The sequence below is a fragment of the Anolis sagrei genome, chromosome 2 (genome assembly GCF_037176765.1).
Source record: "Anolis sagrei isolate rAnoSag1 chromosome 2, rAnoSag1.mat, whole genome shotgun sequence".
NCBI classification, from domain to species: Eukaryota; Metazoa; Chordata; class Lepidosauria; order Squamata; family Dactyloidae; genus Anolis; species Anolis sagrei.
In genome coordinates this window covers 197,162,502-197,179,148 of record NC_090022.1, presented here as the reverse complement: position 1 = coordinate 197,179,148, position 16,647 = coordinate 197,162,502, and the positions used below count along the sequence as shown (strand labels likewise).

Sequence of the window (16,647 nt, the reverse complement as noted above, 5' to 3'; positions counted from 1 at the left end):
TCTTGTTTATCCAACGTAAATGGGCCAGCAAAACGTCAGATAAACAAAAATGTCGGATAATACGGAGGGATAGTCAACACGTGCGCCTCTTTTTTAAAGGGGCTTTTAAAAAGGTTTCTTGGATTCTTGGGAAATTCCAAAGCCAAGATCTTGGCTACCTGATCTCCTTCTGGATCCCTTCTGCTTCTTTCTTCCATCTGGGAGGCATGCGCCATCCTTTTACTGAATGTGCACCAAGGAAAAGTGTGTGTGGCTCTCTCTCTTTGGGTAGAGTTTGCAAGCTTTTTGGAGGGGGTTAACAATTGGGAAGGGGGGCGAGAAGAAAAGGAGGGCCCTCCCTCCCAGGAGCACCTGCTTCATTCCCTTTTCCCTGTGCCACGTTTTCGTCCTGGTGGTCATGACTAAAGGCTGTGCGCCCCGGCTGGTGCAAAGCAAAGAGGACAGGAGAGGCCTTTAAATACATATTGATGGAGTTTCAAGGGGTTAATATGGCATGGTGTGAATTGTAGTTCACCCATAACTTTATGCATTTTGAACAATTAAAATTTGACTTTTTCAAAGAAGGCCTTCCATATCCTTCCATCGGATAAGGCAGAGTGTTGGATAAGCAAAGGTCAGTTAAATGAGACGAATATACTTTGGAAATTAAAGGGGTGTGCACAGAAGACTTTTGATGCTAGTTTTGAAAGTTAAATACAGAAGACTTGATGTAGCTTGGTGGAACACTGCTGTTTACTGGATTCTGACTGTCTTGCACAGGTAAGTGGTTCTTGCAGTAACATTTGAAATGCAAATGGCTTACACTCCTGTTACCTCTTTCTACCTTTTTAATGTTCTCATTTAATCATTAGAAAAGGGAAAATGATCTGAAACCTACTTAAGTGCCCTTTAGAGACATCATAGTTTAATAACAAACAAGCAAAACAAAACTTGAGGACTTTCCTCTGTTCATCAGTAAATGAAAATAATGAATTCTAGGAAAACAGCACCACAGAGTTCGTTTCCTTTGAGAGTTTCCTGGATATGACACTGTGTAGAAGACCGTATGGAGTGTATCTTGTATGATTTGAAAGAAATTGAGTCGGACCAGTGAAAATATCGTGACAGCTTGGTTTTGGGGAATGGTTTGGATCAAACTTAGGTAAGTGTATTCTTAAGGGTTTTAGCTTTATAGAAGATAGTGTTGTCAACATGAATTTGAATAACGTCAGAAGGATTGACGCACCCCCCTCAGCCATGTAGGGACCTTGAATTAGCCACTGTCTCCCTGCTGAATCTGAACTTATGGGGATTGAATCAGGAAAGAGAAATTTGTAAGCCAGCTTTCCTTACAGCAGTGTTTCTCAACCTTCCTAATGCTGCTACTCCTTAATACAGTTCCTCATGTTGTGACCCCCAACCACAACATTATTTTTGTTGCTACTTCATAACTGTAATTTTGCTACTGTTATGAATCATAATGTACATACCTGATATGCAGGATGTATTTTCATTCATTGGACCAAATTAGGCACAATACCCGATACGCCCAAATTTGAATACTGGTGGGGCTGGGGTGGGGGATTGATTTTCCTATTTAGGAGTTGTAGTTGCTGGAATTTATAGTTAATCTACAATCAAAGAGCATTCTGAACTCCACCAGTGATGGAATTGAACCAAACTTGGCACACAGAACTCCCATGGCCAACAGAAAATACTGAAAATACTGGTATGGTGGGCATTGACCTTGAGTTTTGGAGTTGTAGTTCAGTTCACCCACATCCAGAGGGCACTGTGGACTCAAACAATGATGGATCTGGACCAAACTTGGCAGGAATACTTCGGGGGGGGGGGGGGGGGAAATAGACCTTGACATTTAGGAGATGTAATTGCTGGGACTTATAGTTCACCTACAATCAAAGAGCCTTCTGAACCCTACCAAAGGTAGAATTGGGCCAGAAGTGTAAGCCCCATACCTTTAAGGGACTCACTGATGTGAGCCTCTCTCGATCCCCATACACTCTCCCTCACCTGTGCACACTGCTATGCGCCAATCACACCTGCCTGCTCTCCCCTCCCTGCTTAAGAGTCTCAGAAACAGCCCTTCCCTTGGTTGAGAGGCTAGCCAATCACAGTGAAGGAGAGCTTTTGGTGGGAAGGATTCCCTGTCTGTTTTCAAAAAGGAAGAGAAGGAGAGGTGGAGAGATCTTCAGCCTTTTCTGCCAAAGGTGTCCTAAGACCATCAGAAATATATGTTTTCTGATGGTCTTTGGCGACCCCTCTAAAACCCCCATGTGACCCTCCCCAGGTTGAAAAACGCTGCCTTAGAGGAAAGTAGGGATATAAACAACAAATTCCCATAAAGTTGTGTTGAACAAAAGAGTCCTCTAAACTTTTGGCTCAGATATGGTATCTCCTCTCCCCTTGAGAGTTTCACTTCACTGTAAAGACTAAAATATTTAATATAATTTTTTTCATAAGCTCCATAATACATGGTTAAGTATTCTTGCTATTGTAGCTCTTTTAATACTACCTTCCTGTTTCCACAAGCTCCCTGGTGCACCTGCAAGTAGCAGAGAGACGGTGGTTTGGTTCCAAATGTAAGATGATACTTTTGGGATTCACCTGGGCTTGTGGCTTGGATGTGCTAAGCACGAGGACACCCTGGGGTGTCCTTGCTTTCTCCTTCAGTGTGGTGCTGGTGTTTCCTACAGCAGATTGCATACAACACAGGTGAAGAATAGAGATTCCAATCCACGGAGTGTGGTCTGTGCTATAATGCCACACTGCAACCTTTACAAAAGATCTTGAACCATCTTTGTTCACTGGGGGTCAGCACATACAGCTGGCCAATTGAGTCCATGGCCACAAAATCTTCCAGCTTTAATGTACTTCAATGGAGCTGCAAGCCATGTTGGTCCAGAACTCACTCGGTCTGCTGGGAGGAAACTCTGTGCAGGTCTAGTGACTCCAAGCTCTTGTAGGATGGCAGTGTAATAATATCAGCATCCACAGAGGCTTGTGGTGGAGTGTCAAGAGGAGGCAACTGCTCATGAAACGTATCAGTGGTGTTGCTGGTGGGAATAGGAAGGTCAGGTGATCGATTCATTTTCAGCCAGTGGAATGCCAGAATGCAGGTGATGGCAGTAAAATCCAAAATCAGTTCTGCGAGCTCTACAACTGAGAGGACGGATGAACCAAACCAAAGACTCCATTGACTCCCCAGCTGTGAAAGCAGTGTGACCACCTACACAATAAAGAGCAAAAGATAAAGATTTGTTGGTAAGAAGTTCACAAAACCTCTTTTTCAGTAGATGAGCTATTGAAAGGAATAGTGATGCTTCCTTCCTTTGGGATGTGCCAAGCTTGTCATTTGTGTGTCCACTAGACTTTTAGTGTCTGTTCTATGAAGGAGCAACACAACATCCAGCCTACCTGTAACAGGATGTAACTTTCCATTTGAAGGCTGCATATATACAGCAGTAATCAAAGAAACATCCTGAAACTCCTAGTTTATGTTCAGATTTGATGGCAAGCTAAACACTTGTGTTTCAAAAAACGGGACATAACTTTCCATTTGAAAGCTGCATATATACAGCAGTTGTAATCAAAGTAACATCTTGAAACTTTGAGTTTAGATTTGATGGCAAGTTAAACACTTGTGTTTCAAAAACCAAATTGCTCTTTATCATATGCCTTGATTTATTGAATGACAACATTAGTATATAATAATTCAGGACAAGTTGGTGGGATAATTTGACTGTTTCTGAACACTGGCTATTGCATATGACAAATTGTATGAGTGTGCAATATCTTTGCATGCAAAATGTTAGCATTGATTGTCCAAATTTGTTAAGGATTTATGAACCAAGTTTCAAGCTAGGTAGATGTAGGGAATGCTGTGGATGTAGCATATTTTGATTTCAATAAGGTCTTTGACAAGGTCCTCCTTGATCTTGCAAACAAATTGATAAAATGTGGGCTAGACAATACAACTGCAAGGTGGATTTGTAATTGGTTAAGCTAGGGGTTCTCAAACCTTTTCAGCCACAGAGCCCTTTTATGGAGCAAAAGTTTCTTGTGGAGCCCCAATAAATGTTTATATATTATATATTATATGTAATGCATATATATCCAGCACGGGCAAACTTTTTGACCAACATAAACTTAACAGTATTTCAGTGGAATATCCCAGGAGCCACACAATCCAACCTCCTCCTGCTATGTAGCAATAGCAGAATGAAACCACCTCTGAGCAATGGGAGGGAAATAAGGTTCTGGAAGAAGGGAAGGCAGGGGGGAAAGAATCTGAGTACCAAGGAAGATGAGGAAAAAAGGCTTTGGGGTTGAGGGAAGTGAGGAAAAAATGGCTTTTGGGGGTGAGGATAGCAATGAAAATTGACTTTTGGGGGTGAAGGAGGCAAGGAAAAAGGCTTCTACGGGCAGGAGAAGTGAGAAAAAAAAGGCTTTGGGTGTGAGGGAGCTGAGGGAAAAAGGCTTTTGAGGGTGTGGGAAGTGAGAAAAGAAGGCTTTTGGTGGCAAGTGAGGCATGGGGGTTGCGGAGCAGGAAAGAGGAAGGAAAGCTGGGAGCAGGGAAGAGGAGGAGGGAACAGTGTAGCCTCTCAGTATGCTTTGTGGAGCCCTACTTTGAACTCCAAGGGTGTTAACCAACTGTTGCTCTTCATCCTGGAAAGAAGTGACTAGTTGAGTTTAGCAATTGGTGATAATGTGAAAGGAATACTTACTGTAAAAGCGGGAGACTCCCCGTTGCTTTTATGATTCCACTGCTCAAAAAAGATATTCACCTTGGCAACTCCGTTTCTGGCAATCAAAGAGGGATTGAGTAAATTTCAGTCTACAATAGCTTTCCAAAATATTACTAGCTATTATTTGACTCTGATATACAGTACTAGCATTCCAATTTTATCTTAAATCACTCTGTCATAATGCATTGTCATACAGTAAACATATAGAGCTCCTGGTGGTGCAGCGGGTTAAACTGCAGAGCTGCTGAACTTCCTGGCTGAAAGGTTGGTGGTTCGAATCTGGGGAGTGGGGTGAGCCCCTGCTGTTAGCCCTAGCTTCTGCCAAACTAGTAGTTTGAATACATGCAAATATGAGTAGATCAATAGGAACTGCTTCTACGGGAAGGTAATGGCACTCCATGCAGTCTTGATGGCCACATGACCTTGGAGGCGTCTATAGACAACGCCGGCTCTTCAGCTTAGAAATGGAGATGAGCACCAACCCCAGAGTCAGACACGACTAGACTTAATATTAATAGGAAACCTTTACATTTACAACATTTAAAAGTGATTTGACTGTCAATTCAGATTTCATATTGGGCTTGCAAAGTACTATAATGAGCAACAATGTCTCATTACTGATCAAAGCAATTTGTAAAATTCTGCGGCAAATAGATTGTTGTATTGCTTTTTGCACCAGATATTTCCTTCACACCTCCATAAATGACACATCTAATTCAAACAATTGAACTTAGAATAATATAGTTGGAAGAGACCGTATCTAGTCTGACCTCCTGCCATGCAGGAAAAGCACAATCAAAGCACCCCCGACAGAAGGCTATCCAGCCTCTGTTTAAAAGACAAAACTTAAGCTTTTCCCCAAGCATTTCCTGTAATGTACTTACATCCCCCCTCTGGCATATTCAACCTATTTCAAGAGCAGATGCTAAATTATGTCTTCCATGCTGAACCTATCCAGTCTTGACATCTACGTGCCTTTATCCCTATGGGTGAGTTTAATCTTGAGTACGCAATGCTTATTTTGGACAGCAGGTGGCGCCCTTACCTTTTGGATGTGATGTTGTACTGATTCTGCCGAGAGAGAATGTGGAACACCCAGGCCTGGAATTGACAGAACGCAGTTTTAAAGTGGTATAGATAGAGGGCAGCAGGAGCACTTCAGGAAATAAATACTTGGTATACAGAATTGCGTGTTACTGTTTATTTTATTTATTTTATTTACAGCAGTTTTATCCCACTCTTTTCAGCCTGAAGCCGACTGAGGGTAATGTACAGATTGACAACAATTAGATGCCATAAACATACATACATACATACATACATACATACATACATATCAATTAAAAACATTTAATATCACATAATAAAAATCTATATAAAACTAATTAAGAGGCATGGTTAGGTCCAGTCGAAATCATAATTTGGAATAAATTTGAAATAATTACCTTTTTGAAGCAATTTTGAACTTTTTTAGGAAACTGGAAGTCCCTTTGCCCTTCTGAAGCTAGTCTCGCCATTTTTCTTCTAACTCGAGAAGTGAGTTGGAAATTATTCTGGTCCCTGGCTTCGGCTCAAGCTAGAGAAGCCAGTTTTAAACCAGTTTTTAGGCCGAATTTTCTCCCTTTGCTTTCCCTGTTTCTGCCTCAAGCCAGAGAAGCCAGTTTTAAACCGGAGAAGGCTGAATTTCATCCCTTTGCTTTCTCTGCTTCTGCCTCAAGCCAGAGAAGCCAATTTTAAACTGGAGAAGGCTGAATTTCATCCCTTTGCTTTCTCTGCTTCTGCCTCAAGCCAGAGAAGCCAGTTTTAAACCGGAGAAGGCTGAATTTCATCCCTTTGCTTTCTCTGCTTCTGCCTCAAGCCAGAGAAGCCAGTTTTAAACTGGAGAAGGCTGAATTTCATCCCTTTGCTTTCTCTGCTTCTGCCTCAAGCCAGAGAAGCCAGTTTTAAACCGGAGAAGGCTGAATTTCATCCCTTTGCTTTCTCTGCTTCTGCCTCAAGCCAGAGAAGCCAGTTTTAAACTGGAGAAGGCTGAATTTCATCCCTTTGCTTTCTCTGCTTCTGCCTCAAGCCAGAGAAGCCAGTTTTAAACCGGAGAAGGCTGAATTTCATCCCTTTGCTTTCCCTGTTTCTGCCTCAAGCCAGAGAAGCCAGTTTTAAACTGGAGAAGGCTGAATTTCATCCCTTTGCTTTCTCTGCTTCTGCCTCAAGCCAGAGAAGCCAATTTTAAACTGGAGAAGGCTGAATTTCATCCCTTTGCTTTCTCTGCTTCTGCCTCAAGCCAGAGAAGCCAATTTTAAACTGGAGAAGGCTGAATTTCATCCCTTTGCTTTCTCTGCTTCTGCCTCAAGCCAGAGAAGCCAGTTTTAAACCGGAGAAGGCTGAATTTCATCCCTTTGCTTTCTCTGCTTCTGCCTCAAGCCAGAGAAGCCAGTTTTAAACTGGAGAAGGCTGAATTTCATCCCTTTGCTTTCTCTGCTTCTGCCTCAAGCCAGAGAAGCCAGTTTTAAACCGGAGAAGGCTGAATTTCATCCCTTTGCTTTCCCTGTTTCTGCCTCAAGCCAGAGAAGCCAGTTTTAAACCGGAGAAAGAAGAAATTTCCTCTGCTTGCTTTCCCCCACTCCTGGAGTAACATAGCTACTTTCAAAGTAAAGATCACCCAATGAAACAGGAAATAACACTTTCAAACCATTAACAAAAGGATTTGGAAGTCCCAGAAGTTTCAAAAAGTTTTGATTTTTTTTTCTGTGAAAATCGGAATTGACTTTAGAATTGAACCACCAGCGCCCCCTACATCCGAAACAAGTTTTGAACCATTTTTTGGGATCAAACAAGCCTACTAATTAAAATTATAATAATTAAGGTCTATCAGTTCAACTCCTTATCCATTTGCATCGTCTGAGCCGTTCTGTGTTTGTTATTTCATCATACTGTATTTATCCAATTACACTGTGTTACCAAAAGCTTGCTCGAAGAGCCAGGTTTTTACTCTTTTCTGAGAGGTCAAGAGGGAGGGGCCTAATCTAATATCACTCTGAAGGGAGTTCCACAGCCGAGGGGCCACCACTGAGAAGGCCCTGTCTTTCATCCCCACCAAGTACGCCTGCGATGAAGGCGGGATTGAGAGCAGGGCCTCCCCAGATTATCTTCCATTCCTGGATAGTTCGTAAAGAGAGATACGTTTGGACAGGTAAGCTGGGCTGGAACCGTTTAGGGCTTTATAAGCTAAAGCCAGCACTTTGAATTGGGCTTGGCAGCCAGTGAAGTTCCAAAGCCCATCTTCTTAAAATGGAAAATAAGAGCGTATGAGTGAAGATATGGGAGATGAAGGGCTTCCCATTTCTGTGCTCCAAATTGCTAGCCTCAAATGGCTTTTTCTCCCAGTGCATTTAAGAAGTGTGTTACATTCCTGTTCTTCGTGGCATCCTTCTCCCCAGGGGATATTTGTTTTAAGAACTAGCACTGCGATTCTATTGAATTTGTGTGAAACAGTGGGTCCCAGGTAAAAGTGCATACAGTCAGAAAACCAGTGCCTTACCTCAGATGCAGTAGAAGGCCAGCGTGAATAGCCAGCTGAGAGCTCGTACTCCGTCACCCTGAAGAACAACACAAGCAGAAAGGACTTAAAACCCCCCAAAAGCTAAATGACGAAAAGCTAAATGATAATACAGAAAAAAGGGCAGGAAGTAAAGATGGAGGGAAGGAAGGAGAGCAAGAAAGAAAGAAAGAAGGAAAGAGAGAAGGAAGGAAGGAAAGAGGTAGAGAAGGAAGAAAGAAGAGAAAGGGAGGGAAAGAAAGAAGTAGTGAAGGAAGGAAGGAAGGAAGGAAGGAAGGAAGGAGAGAAGGAAAGAAAAAAGGTAAGGAAGGAAGGAAGGAAGGAAAGAGGGAGCAAAGGAAGGAGGGAAAGAAGGAGAGAAAGAGGGAGGGAAAGAAAGAAGGAAAGTGAGAAGAAAGGAAAGAAAGAGGTAGAGAAGGAAGAAAGAAGAGAAAGGGAGGGAAAGAAAGAAGTAGAGAAGGAAGGAAGGAAGGAAGGAAGGAAGGAGAGAAGGAAAGAAAAAAGGGAAGGAAGGAAGGAAGGAAGGAAGGAAGGAAGGAAGGAAAGAGGGAGCAAAGGAAGGAGGGAAAGAAGGAGAGAAAGAAAGAAGGAAAGTGAGAAGAAAGGAAAGAAAGAGGTAGAGAAGGAAGAAAGAAGAGAAAGGGAGGGAAAGAAAGAAGTAGTGAAGGAAGGAAGGAAGGAGAGAAGGAAAGAAAAAAGGTAAGTAAGTAAGGAAGGAAGGAAGGAAGGAAGGAAGGAAAGAGGGAGCAAAGGAAGGAGGGAAAGAAGGAGAGAAAGAGGGAGGGAAAGAAAGAAGGAAAGTGAGAAGAAAGGAAAGAAAGAGGTAGAGAAGGAAGAAAGAAGAGAAAGGGAGGGAAAGAAAGAAGTAGAGAAGGAAGGAAGGATGGAGAGAAGGAAAGAAAAAAGGGAAGGAAGGAAAGAGTGAGCAAAGGAAGGAGGGAAAGAAGGAGAGAAAGAGGTAGGGAAGATTGGTCACAGCAACGCATGGCGGATACAGCTAGTACAATATAATAAGCAATCACAATTATATACATAACAAATAACTAGTAGAGGAGACTTGTAGAAGGTTGCTATTTCCAATTGTTTAAACCTGAACTAAAATGACCCCAGGCTGTATGATTTTTTGTTATGTGCCTTCAAGTTGAATGTACTATAGCAACCTTCTCCTAGGGTTTTTTTGGCAAGATTGATTCAGAAGAGGTTTGCAATTTTTGCCCTCTTCAAGTGTGAGTGTGTGATTTGTCCAAAGTCACCGAGTGGTTTTCTGTAGCTCAGTGGGGATGCGAGCCCTGTTCTCCCAGAGCCTTCGCCCATCACTCAAGCCACTACACTACACTACTGTTCCAGATGTCAAAACAAAAATCCAGGACAACTGTGGCACTATCATTTTCTAATACAGTGCATTAATGCTGCAGTTTACAATATATGGTTGTTACATTATGACTAAAATCATGAAATGAGGAAATCGCTTACTAGAACCTCACCAGAAGTTGCAGAAGGGTTCCTCTCCCTTTTACATTACAGGAATTGTAGTAAAACCTTTGGCTTAAGAACTCACTATTGCAATGAAATTTGGGAGGCTAGCACAGAATGATGTGTTGGGTACAAATCCTGTTTTTCTTCATTTCACGGAAGACCAAGCAAGCTCTCTGGAATTTGACCAGGTCTAGGAATGCAACTCTGCAAGTTTTGAAGCCAACTTACTTGCAAGGTTTCCGACATTTTGTGAAACAGCCCAGTAAGTCTGCCTTAAATTCAGCCAGGAGTTTGTAATAACAGTAACCTAAGTAGGAAACAAATTTATATTAATGATTGCTATCAAAATGCATGCATGGGATTATGCTGTAAACCAGAATTTCTCAAACTATGCTCCAGATATTTTGAACTTCAGCTCCCACAATTCCTAACAGTTGGTAAGCTGGCTGGGATTTCTGAGAGCGGAAGTCCAAAACTCCTGGAGGAGCACTGTTTGAGCAACACTGCTCTAGACAGTTTATACTAGTGCAGAGAGCCATAGGTCTCAATTTGGCTACATCTGGATTCATGTATCATTTCCTCCCCTGATCTAGGGAACAGGGTATGTTGAAGTATGTTTTGGAAAGGTATGACCTTTTAGAGATCATAACCTTTTGGAAAACCATAGCCTTTTGAAAGCATGACCATTTTGGAGATTAATTGGCATTCACACTATTTGGAATAATCATAACCCTTTTGTAAAGTATGATCTTCTTGAGAAGAGTTAAATACTCGTTGGGGCATACTGACATTACTGACTTCTAAATTGTACTGCTTCTGATGCAAACTCTGACTTCTAAAATGGAGTCTCAGTCTGACTAGTCCCAGATCTAGTCACATGGTCTGTCGTCCCTCCCACAATCTCAAACAACATAGAGTTAAGGGAAAACTGCATATCAAAATATACATACAATATAGGAAGCAATCTGTATTATATACATAACAAATAACTAGTATAGGAGGCTTGTAGAAGGTTGCTATTTCCAACAGGATGAAATGGGCTTGTGGTCTTTGGTTTGTACTTACCCCAAGCTTTGTGTTTAGCATAGTCACAATAAACTGCTCCAGGAGGCAAAGGGTAGAAAAAGTGGCCACAGCCGCACCGTTCCACTATGCTAATCTGAAAACAGGAACGAATGCAGACCTAGGAATGGGGTGGGGAAAAGAACATGTTGTTGCACTCTAGGTCAGGAAAAGCCCTCTGACTTTAAATACCACATGTTGGATAGGAAAACAATCCTTTTATTGGAGATAATTACAAAGTACCAAAATAAAAAGCACTTTAAAGAAATTGGTAAATCCAGTTAGGTAAGAAGATAGGCAGCAACAAAATAGTTCAGGGTAAAGTTCAGCAAAGTCCATGAAAACAAAGTCCACACTTCTCTAATATAATCCAGAAAACCAGGAAACATTAATCCAAGGCATGAGTATGTAGTCATAAAATCCAAGAATCAAAGCCATACTTAAGCATGAATCTTCCAGGCTAGGCTTCCATAAAACAAGGACGAAAACTTAACTTGATTCCAAACGATGCTTCATCTGGCTACATTTCCCATACTTGGGACTTTTATCACCTCATTAAGCTATCCCAAGCACTCAGAAATTGGTTTCGCTTTAATTGAGATTCCCTTATATTTTTCTGTCGGAGCCAGGCAGAACGCCGAAGCCACTGTTTGAATTGTCTGTTTTGACTAATTTCCTGCTGGCTATCTATTTGCTCATTACTTCTCCAGGTGCTGAGTTGTTTTCAAGCCCCAAATCCTGGGAACTCTCTGGTAGCAATTCGGGGAATACACCATCATCCCCACACCCTTCAGGGACATTTTCATGGGAAATTACACTTTGAACAGAGATCTCCTGTTCATTCTCTGCATCAATATCATTGACCAAACTATTGCCCTGAAACTCACTGACATCACTCCCCACATCCAAAGCACCCTGATCCTGAAACACAATCACAGGCTGAGCTCCAACACATGTTGGTTGCCAACCAATATTGACAATCCCCTGGCAAACTGATCTTGATAGATCTGCAGTCATAATAAGCCATACTTGGGACAAGTTTAAGATTATGGATAAGGTTCGTGAATATACCTGCTCAGTATAACGGGATGTGTAGAGATTCTTCACTGGCACATCACTCCCATCTTCTGTGCAGTCACTGTAAGTGCCTCCAAGGCGATTTGTTGTTTCCTGTTGGTCAAATTGTAATATGCTGAATCAATATGTTTTCCTTCCTTTGTTTCAATCTGCCCCTAGTGTCAAGTTCTCTTCATTTTTCTTCCTCTTATGCTAAATGTACCATTTGAGTAATGAACTTGAAGTGGAAACTTTGTTGATCTTGGGGCTCTACACCAAGGAACAGGATATGCCACGAGATATGCTTAACCTTTGTTGGACACAGTAAGAAACATTGGCATTGATGGTTGGCACAATGCCTTTGGATTGCTTAGACTGGATATTCGGAATAAGCCTTAAAGCTTTTCTGTGGTTCACGGTTTTACAACAGACCTACACAACCAGTGGCCCTCCAGGTGTTTGAGACTCCCAACTCCAGAAAGCCCTTGCCAGCTTGTCCAATGGTCATGAATTCTGGGAACTGAAGTCCAAAACACCAAGAAGGCCACAGGTTGTGCAGGTCTACTTTATAAGATCTGGCTTCAGTGGGTGCTTGTCTATCTCCAATATGGGTTCAGTCCTGGTTTCAGCTATCTGTTCATGTGTCAGAGAAATAGACTATTGGAAAGTGAAGATGGAGGGGGTGGCATTTAGTAAATAGCTTGCCATGTGCTATGTACAGCAGTGGCACACTGGATGCAGAAATACGTGGCTGGGGGAGTTAAACTAGTGCTTTGAGAAATGCCTCTCTGCATAGTTGGCATGGAGAGTTATCATTTTCGTGTCTGCTCAGTCTGGTGATATAACGTATGAGATGGGCGTGTTGTTTTCTTTTTTCTTCCAAGGTAATAACCCAGTGGAGCCCCCTGTGGTGCAGTGGGTTAAACCGCTGAGCTGCTGAACTTGCTGATTGAAAGATCACAGGTTTGAATTCGGGGAGAGGCGTGAGCTCCCGCTATTAGCTCCAGCTTCTACCAATCTAGCAGTTCGAAAACATGCAAATGTGAGTAGATCAATAGGTACTGCTCTGTCAGGAAGGTAACGGCACACCATGCAGTCATGCCGGCCACATGACCTTGGAAGTGTCTATGGACAACACTGGCTCTTCGGCTTAGAAATGGAAATGAGCACCAAACCCCAGAGTCAGACCTAATGTCAAGGGAAAGCTTTTACCTTAATAACTCAGTGAAATATGTCATGTTGAGAAGGAATGCCCATGAGAGAGTTGAGATAAATTTCAGCTCCCTAAGGCATGTATGCATCGTTTATACATTGGGGAGAACATACATACTTGGTTCACACATTATGGACTAGAGGTATGCATGTAGTAATGGACAGTCAGCTCAGGTACTGTAAAAATAATCTTTCACTTTGGGATAAACCTGGCATGGGCAAACTTTGGCCTTTGGCTGTTAGGAATTGTGGCAGTTGAAGTCCAAAACACCTGGAGGGCCAAAGTTTGCTCATGCCTGGGATAGACAATGGCTCTACATGAATAAATCTAGACAGGTAATAGTAGATTAATCATAGTAATGATCAGGAAGTTTGCTCTTTTTCATATATTCTTATGAAACTTTTAAAATAGCCAGTTATTTCTTATTTTCAGTGTTGTATGGATTCAGATATTAAACTTTAGGCTGAATGTGATGATACAAGTGGTTTTATTACATCCATGTGCTGTTATCTGCTTTGTCTTAGCTGAATCTCATCTGCTTTTCCCTCTCACCTTTCTCATACTGATGGATGTTTCTATACCAGGGCGCACATTAAAGCCTCCCTCGTCCATGAAAGCCGGTTCATTCTGATTGTGGACCATCACTCGGGCCCCTGTCACAGTGGAAAGCAGTGGGATAAAGTCATTTTGCTCTGTGCGAACAACAAGAGAAAGGCCTGTGGAGAGAAAGAGCAAGGAGGATCAAGGCCAGGCTAAACTAGAGACAAAACAGGGCAGGAGATCATAGCATCACAGAGTTGGAAGAGACCATATGGGCCAGTCCAACCTCCTTTCATGCAGGAAAAGCTCAAAGTACCCCTGTGGGACGATGGCTGTAGGAATGAGGTAGGCTAGGAAATTTAAGATTAGGGGTCCTCCTACACGGCTCTATATCCCAGGATCTGATTCTGGATTATCTGTTTATACCAGATTATATGGCCGTGGAGAGTCATATAATTCAGTTCAAATCAGATATAGGACAGTCTAGATCCAGTCTAGGTTGGGGACTATCTACTGCCCAGGATAGTCTCAGATGTTAGACCAGTGGTTCTCAACCTGTGGGTCCCCAGGTGTTTTGGCCTACAACTCCCAGAAATCCCAGCCAGTTTACCAGCTGTTAGGATTTCTGGAAGTTGAAGGCCAAAAACATCTGGGGACCCCAGGTTGAGAATCACTGTGTTAGACCATGATGAACTTTTCGGAAACCCATGTATCCAGCTATAGTTTGGAAGCAAAACCTGTGGGACTATACAGTTCAGATAATAATAATAATAACAATAACAACAACAGCAGCAACAACAACTACTACTTTATTCATAGACCACCCTCTCTCAGAATTCAAGGCTGAGAAACTTAGACTATAAGGTGGGTAATAAGATGCCTATAGATAGAAAAAAGTCTGCTTCCAAACTGTGAACTCCTTTTAGTAACTCCAGTCAAAAGTCCCTATTCCTTCTCTCCCTCAAATATGGAAGAAAATATTTGATGGAAGAGTGACAATATCTGGACCCACTTTAATATCCTATAAAACAAAGCAAGCACACTACACAATAAAAGCCTATTCTGGAAGCACCCTAAATATCCAACAGAAATGTTGTAGCATAGCTTTTTTTTTTTTTTGCAAGCTCAGTTGTCCATATGCAGGGATTTTTCCCCATGGGCTTTCTGATTGGATGTTTAAGCAACAAGAAGTCCTTGTTTGATTGGATGAAATGTTCCAGCTTTCTAAACTGGAACATTTCATTCAATCCAACAAGGAACAGACACAGTGTCTTCTTTCTGAGACCCACCCTTTTGCACATGTTCATTGTTAGCATTCTTACATTTGAAAATAGGAAGGTCAAGCAGCCCCTGGTACCATCCATCCATCTATACCAGTGGTTCTCAACCTGTGGGTCCCCAGGTGTTTTGGCCTACAACTCCCAGAAATCCCAGCCAGTTTACCAGCTGTTAAGATTTCTGGGAGTTGAAGGCCAAAACATCTGGGGACCCACAGGTTGAGAACCATTGATCTATACCATCTGCACCCATTCGCACACTCACCATTATTGATACCAGGTAGGGAGGACATCCAAAGGTTACTACTGTTAGCATTGAATGTATAGCAGTTCCCATAAATGGGGTGATGGAAATGCGTGTAGTTCCTGAAAGAAGAGGCACAAAAGAATCAGGTTAACTCAGTGATCAGAAAAATAGGCAGCTGTGTTGGCGTACTGGAAGAACAATTGCAGTACTAGTAGTTTTTGGAAAAATGATGCCATAGCCTTTTGGGAAATGGAAATTGCCATAACCTTTTGGGAAATGGCATTCACCACTATTTTAAAAAAATCAGGAGAGCTAAAAACTTGCTTGAGTCAACCTTCTCCTCAGTGGTAAATATCCACTAGTATTCATGCAAGGCAACTAGGTTTCTCAGCTTCTAAACCAGTGGTTCTTAATCCATTGGTTCCCCAGGTGTTTTGGCCCAGAAATCCCAGCCAGTTTACCAGCTGTTAGGAGAGATGAAGGCCAAAATATCTGGGGACCCACAGGTTAAACTGATATACCTAGATATCTCTTTGAGCAGTTAGGGACAAAGATATGCCAATGTACAAAAACACACACATACACACCCATACACATGTAGCAGAGTTTCAGAAGTGTTCTGTTCAGTTGCTCAAAAAAATCTTCTCTCTCTTAAAACATTTGTTTAAATCATGTTCTCAATAGACAAAATAAGTAGACTTCTTTAAAAGGAACATAGTTGGTTTACTCACAAACTTCATGTATTCAACATATAGGTACTTTGTATATCAATCCAGTTACAAATAGATTTGAAGTTGTTTCTCTGTGCAGATAACACTGCATCTTTCTTATAATCAGCAGTCCAACGTCCAAAGCATCTCTCTGGTCTGAAGGTCTAATGGAGTTTTTGTTTCTACTTACTTCTAAACTGTACTGTTTCTACATTGAAAGTCTAATGGTTTCTGCCTTTTTAAAATGGAGTCTGAGTCCTGAACAATCCCAGATCTGATCACATGGTCTGCAGCTTCTCCCACAACATAGTGTTAAGGAAAACTGCATACCAATACACACATATACAATACAGCAAGCAATCTGAATTATATACATAACAAATTACTAGTGGAGGCTTGAAGAAAGTTGCTATTTCCAACAGTAGTTGCACAGATCCTATATGGAAAGGGAGGGGTATATACACTGAGAGAAATCCCTTAGAAGTAAGCAACATTTTCTTGTTGCTTTTTCCTCTAGGGGAGAGGGGGCAGGACCCTGGGAGGGCTTGAATGCTGGCTGTGGAGAAAGGGGCTCATCAACTCACTTGTGGGAGACAATGCAGTTCCCCAATCTTGGAGGTTGTCCCATCCCTAGCTTTATTGGAAGCGACAATAAACTATCCAGTGGTGAGAAAGGTTTTCAGTGGCAGAACTGTTTTCTGTGTTGGCTATTAAGCCCTGTAACATGAGCTTGAAAGTAATATACTGCCTGTGGATGAAAGCCCAGGT

General features: G+C 42.0%; 1 protein-coding gene across 1 annotated transcript in view; it reads right to left on the bottom strand.

The window, feature by feature from the left end:
- Positions 1-2,372: 2,372 nt before the first annotated feature.
- Positions 2,373-16,647, bottom strand: part of SCNN1A (sodium channel epithelial 1 subunit alpha) — a 34,536-nt gene continuing 20,261 nt past the window's right edge. Inside the window, exons 5-13 of the mRNA XM_060762656.2 lie at positions 15,188-15,288; positions 13,658-13,821; positions 11,908-12,006; positions 10,840-10,957; positions 10,003-10,081; positions 8,281-8,338; positions 5,791-5,846; positions 4,725-4,800; positions 2,373-3,226 (exon numbers count right to left, since the gene is read on the bottom strand). Of these exons, the coding sequence (XP_060618639.2) occupies positions 2,906-3,226; positions 4,725-4,800; positions 5,791-5,846; positions 8,281-8,338; positions 10,003-10,081; positions 10,840-10,957; positions 11,908-12,006; positions 13,658-13,821; positions 15,188-15,288 (1,072 nt within the window). The 3' untranslated portion in view covers positions 2,373-2,905. The remainder of the gene's footprint in view (positions 3,227-4,724; positions 4,801-5,790; positions 5,847-8,280; positions 8,339-10,002; positions 10,082-10,839; positions 10,958-11,907; positions 12,007-13,657; positions 13,822-15,187; positions 15,289-16,647) is intronic.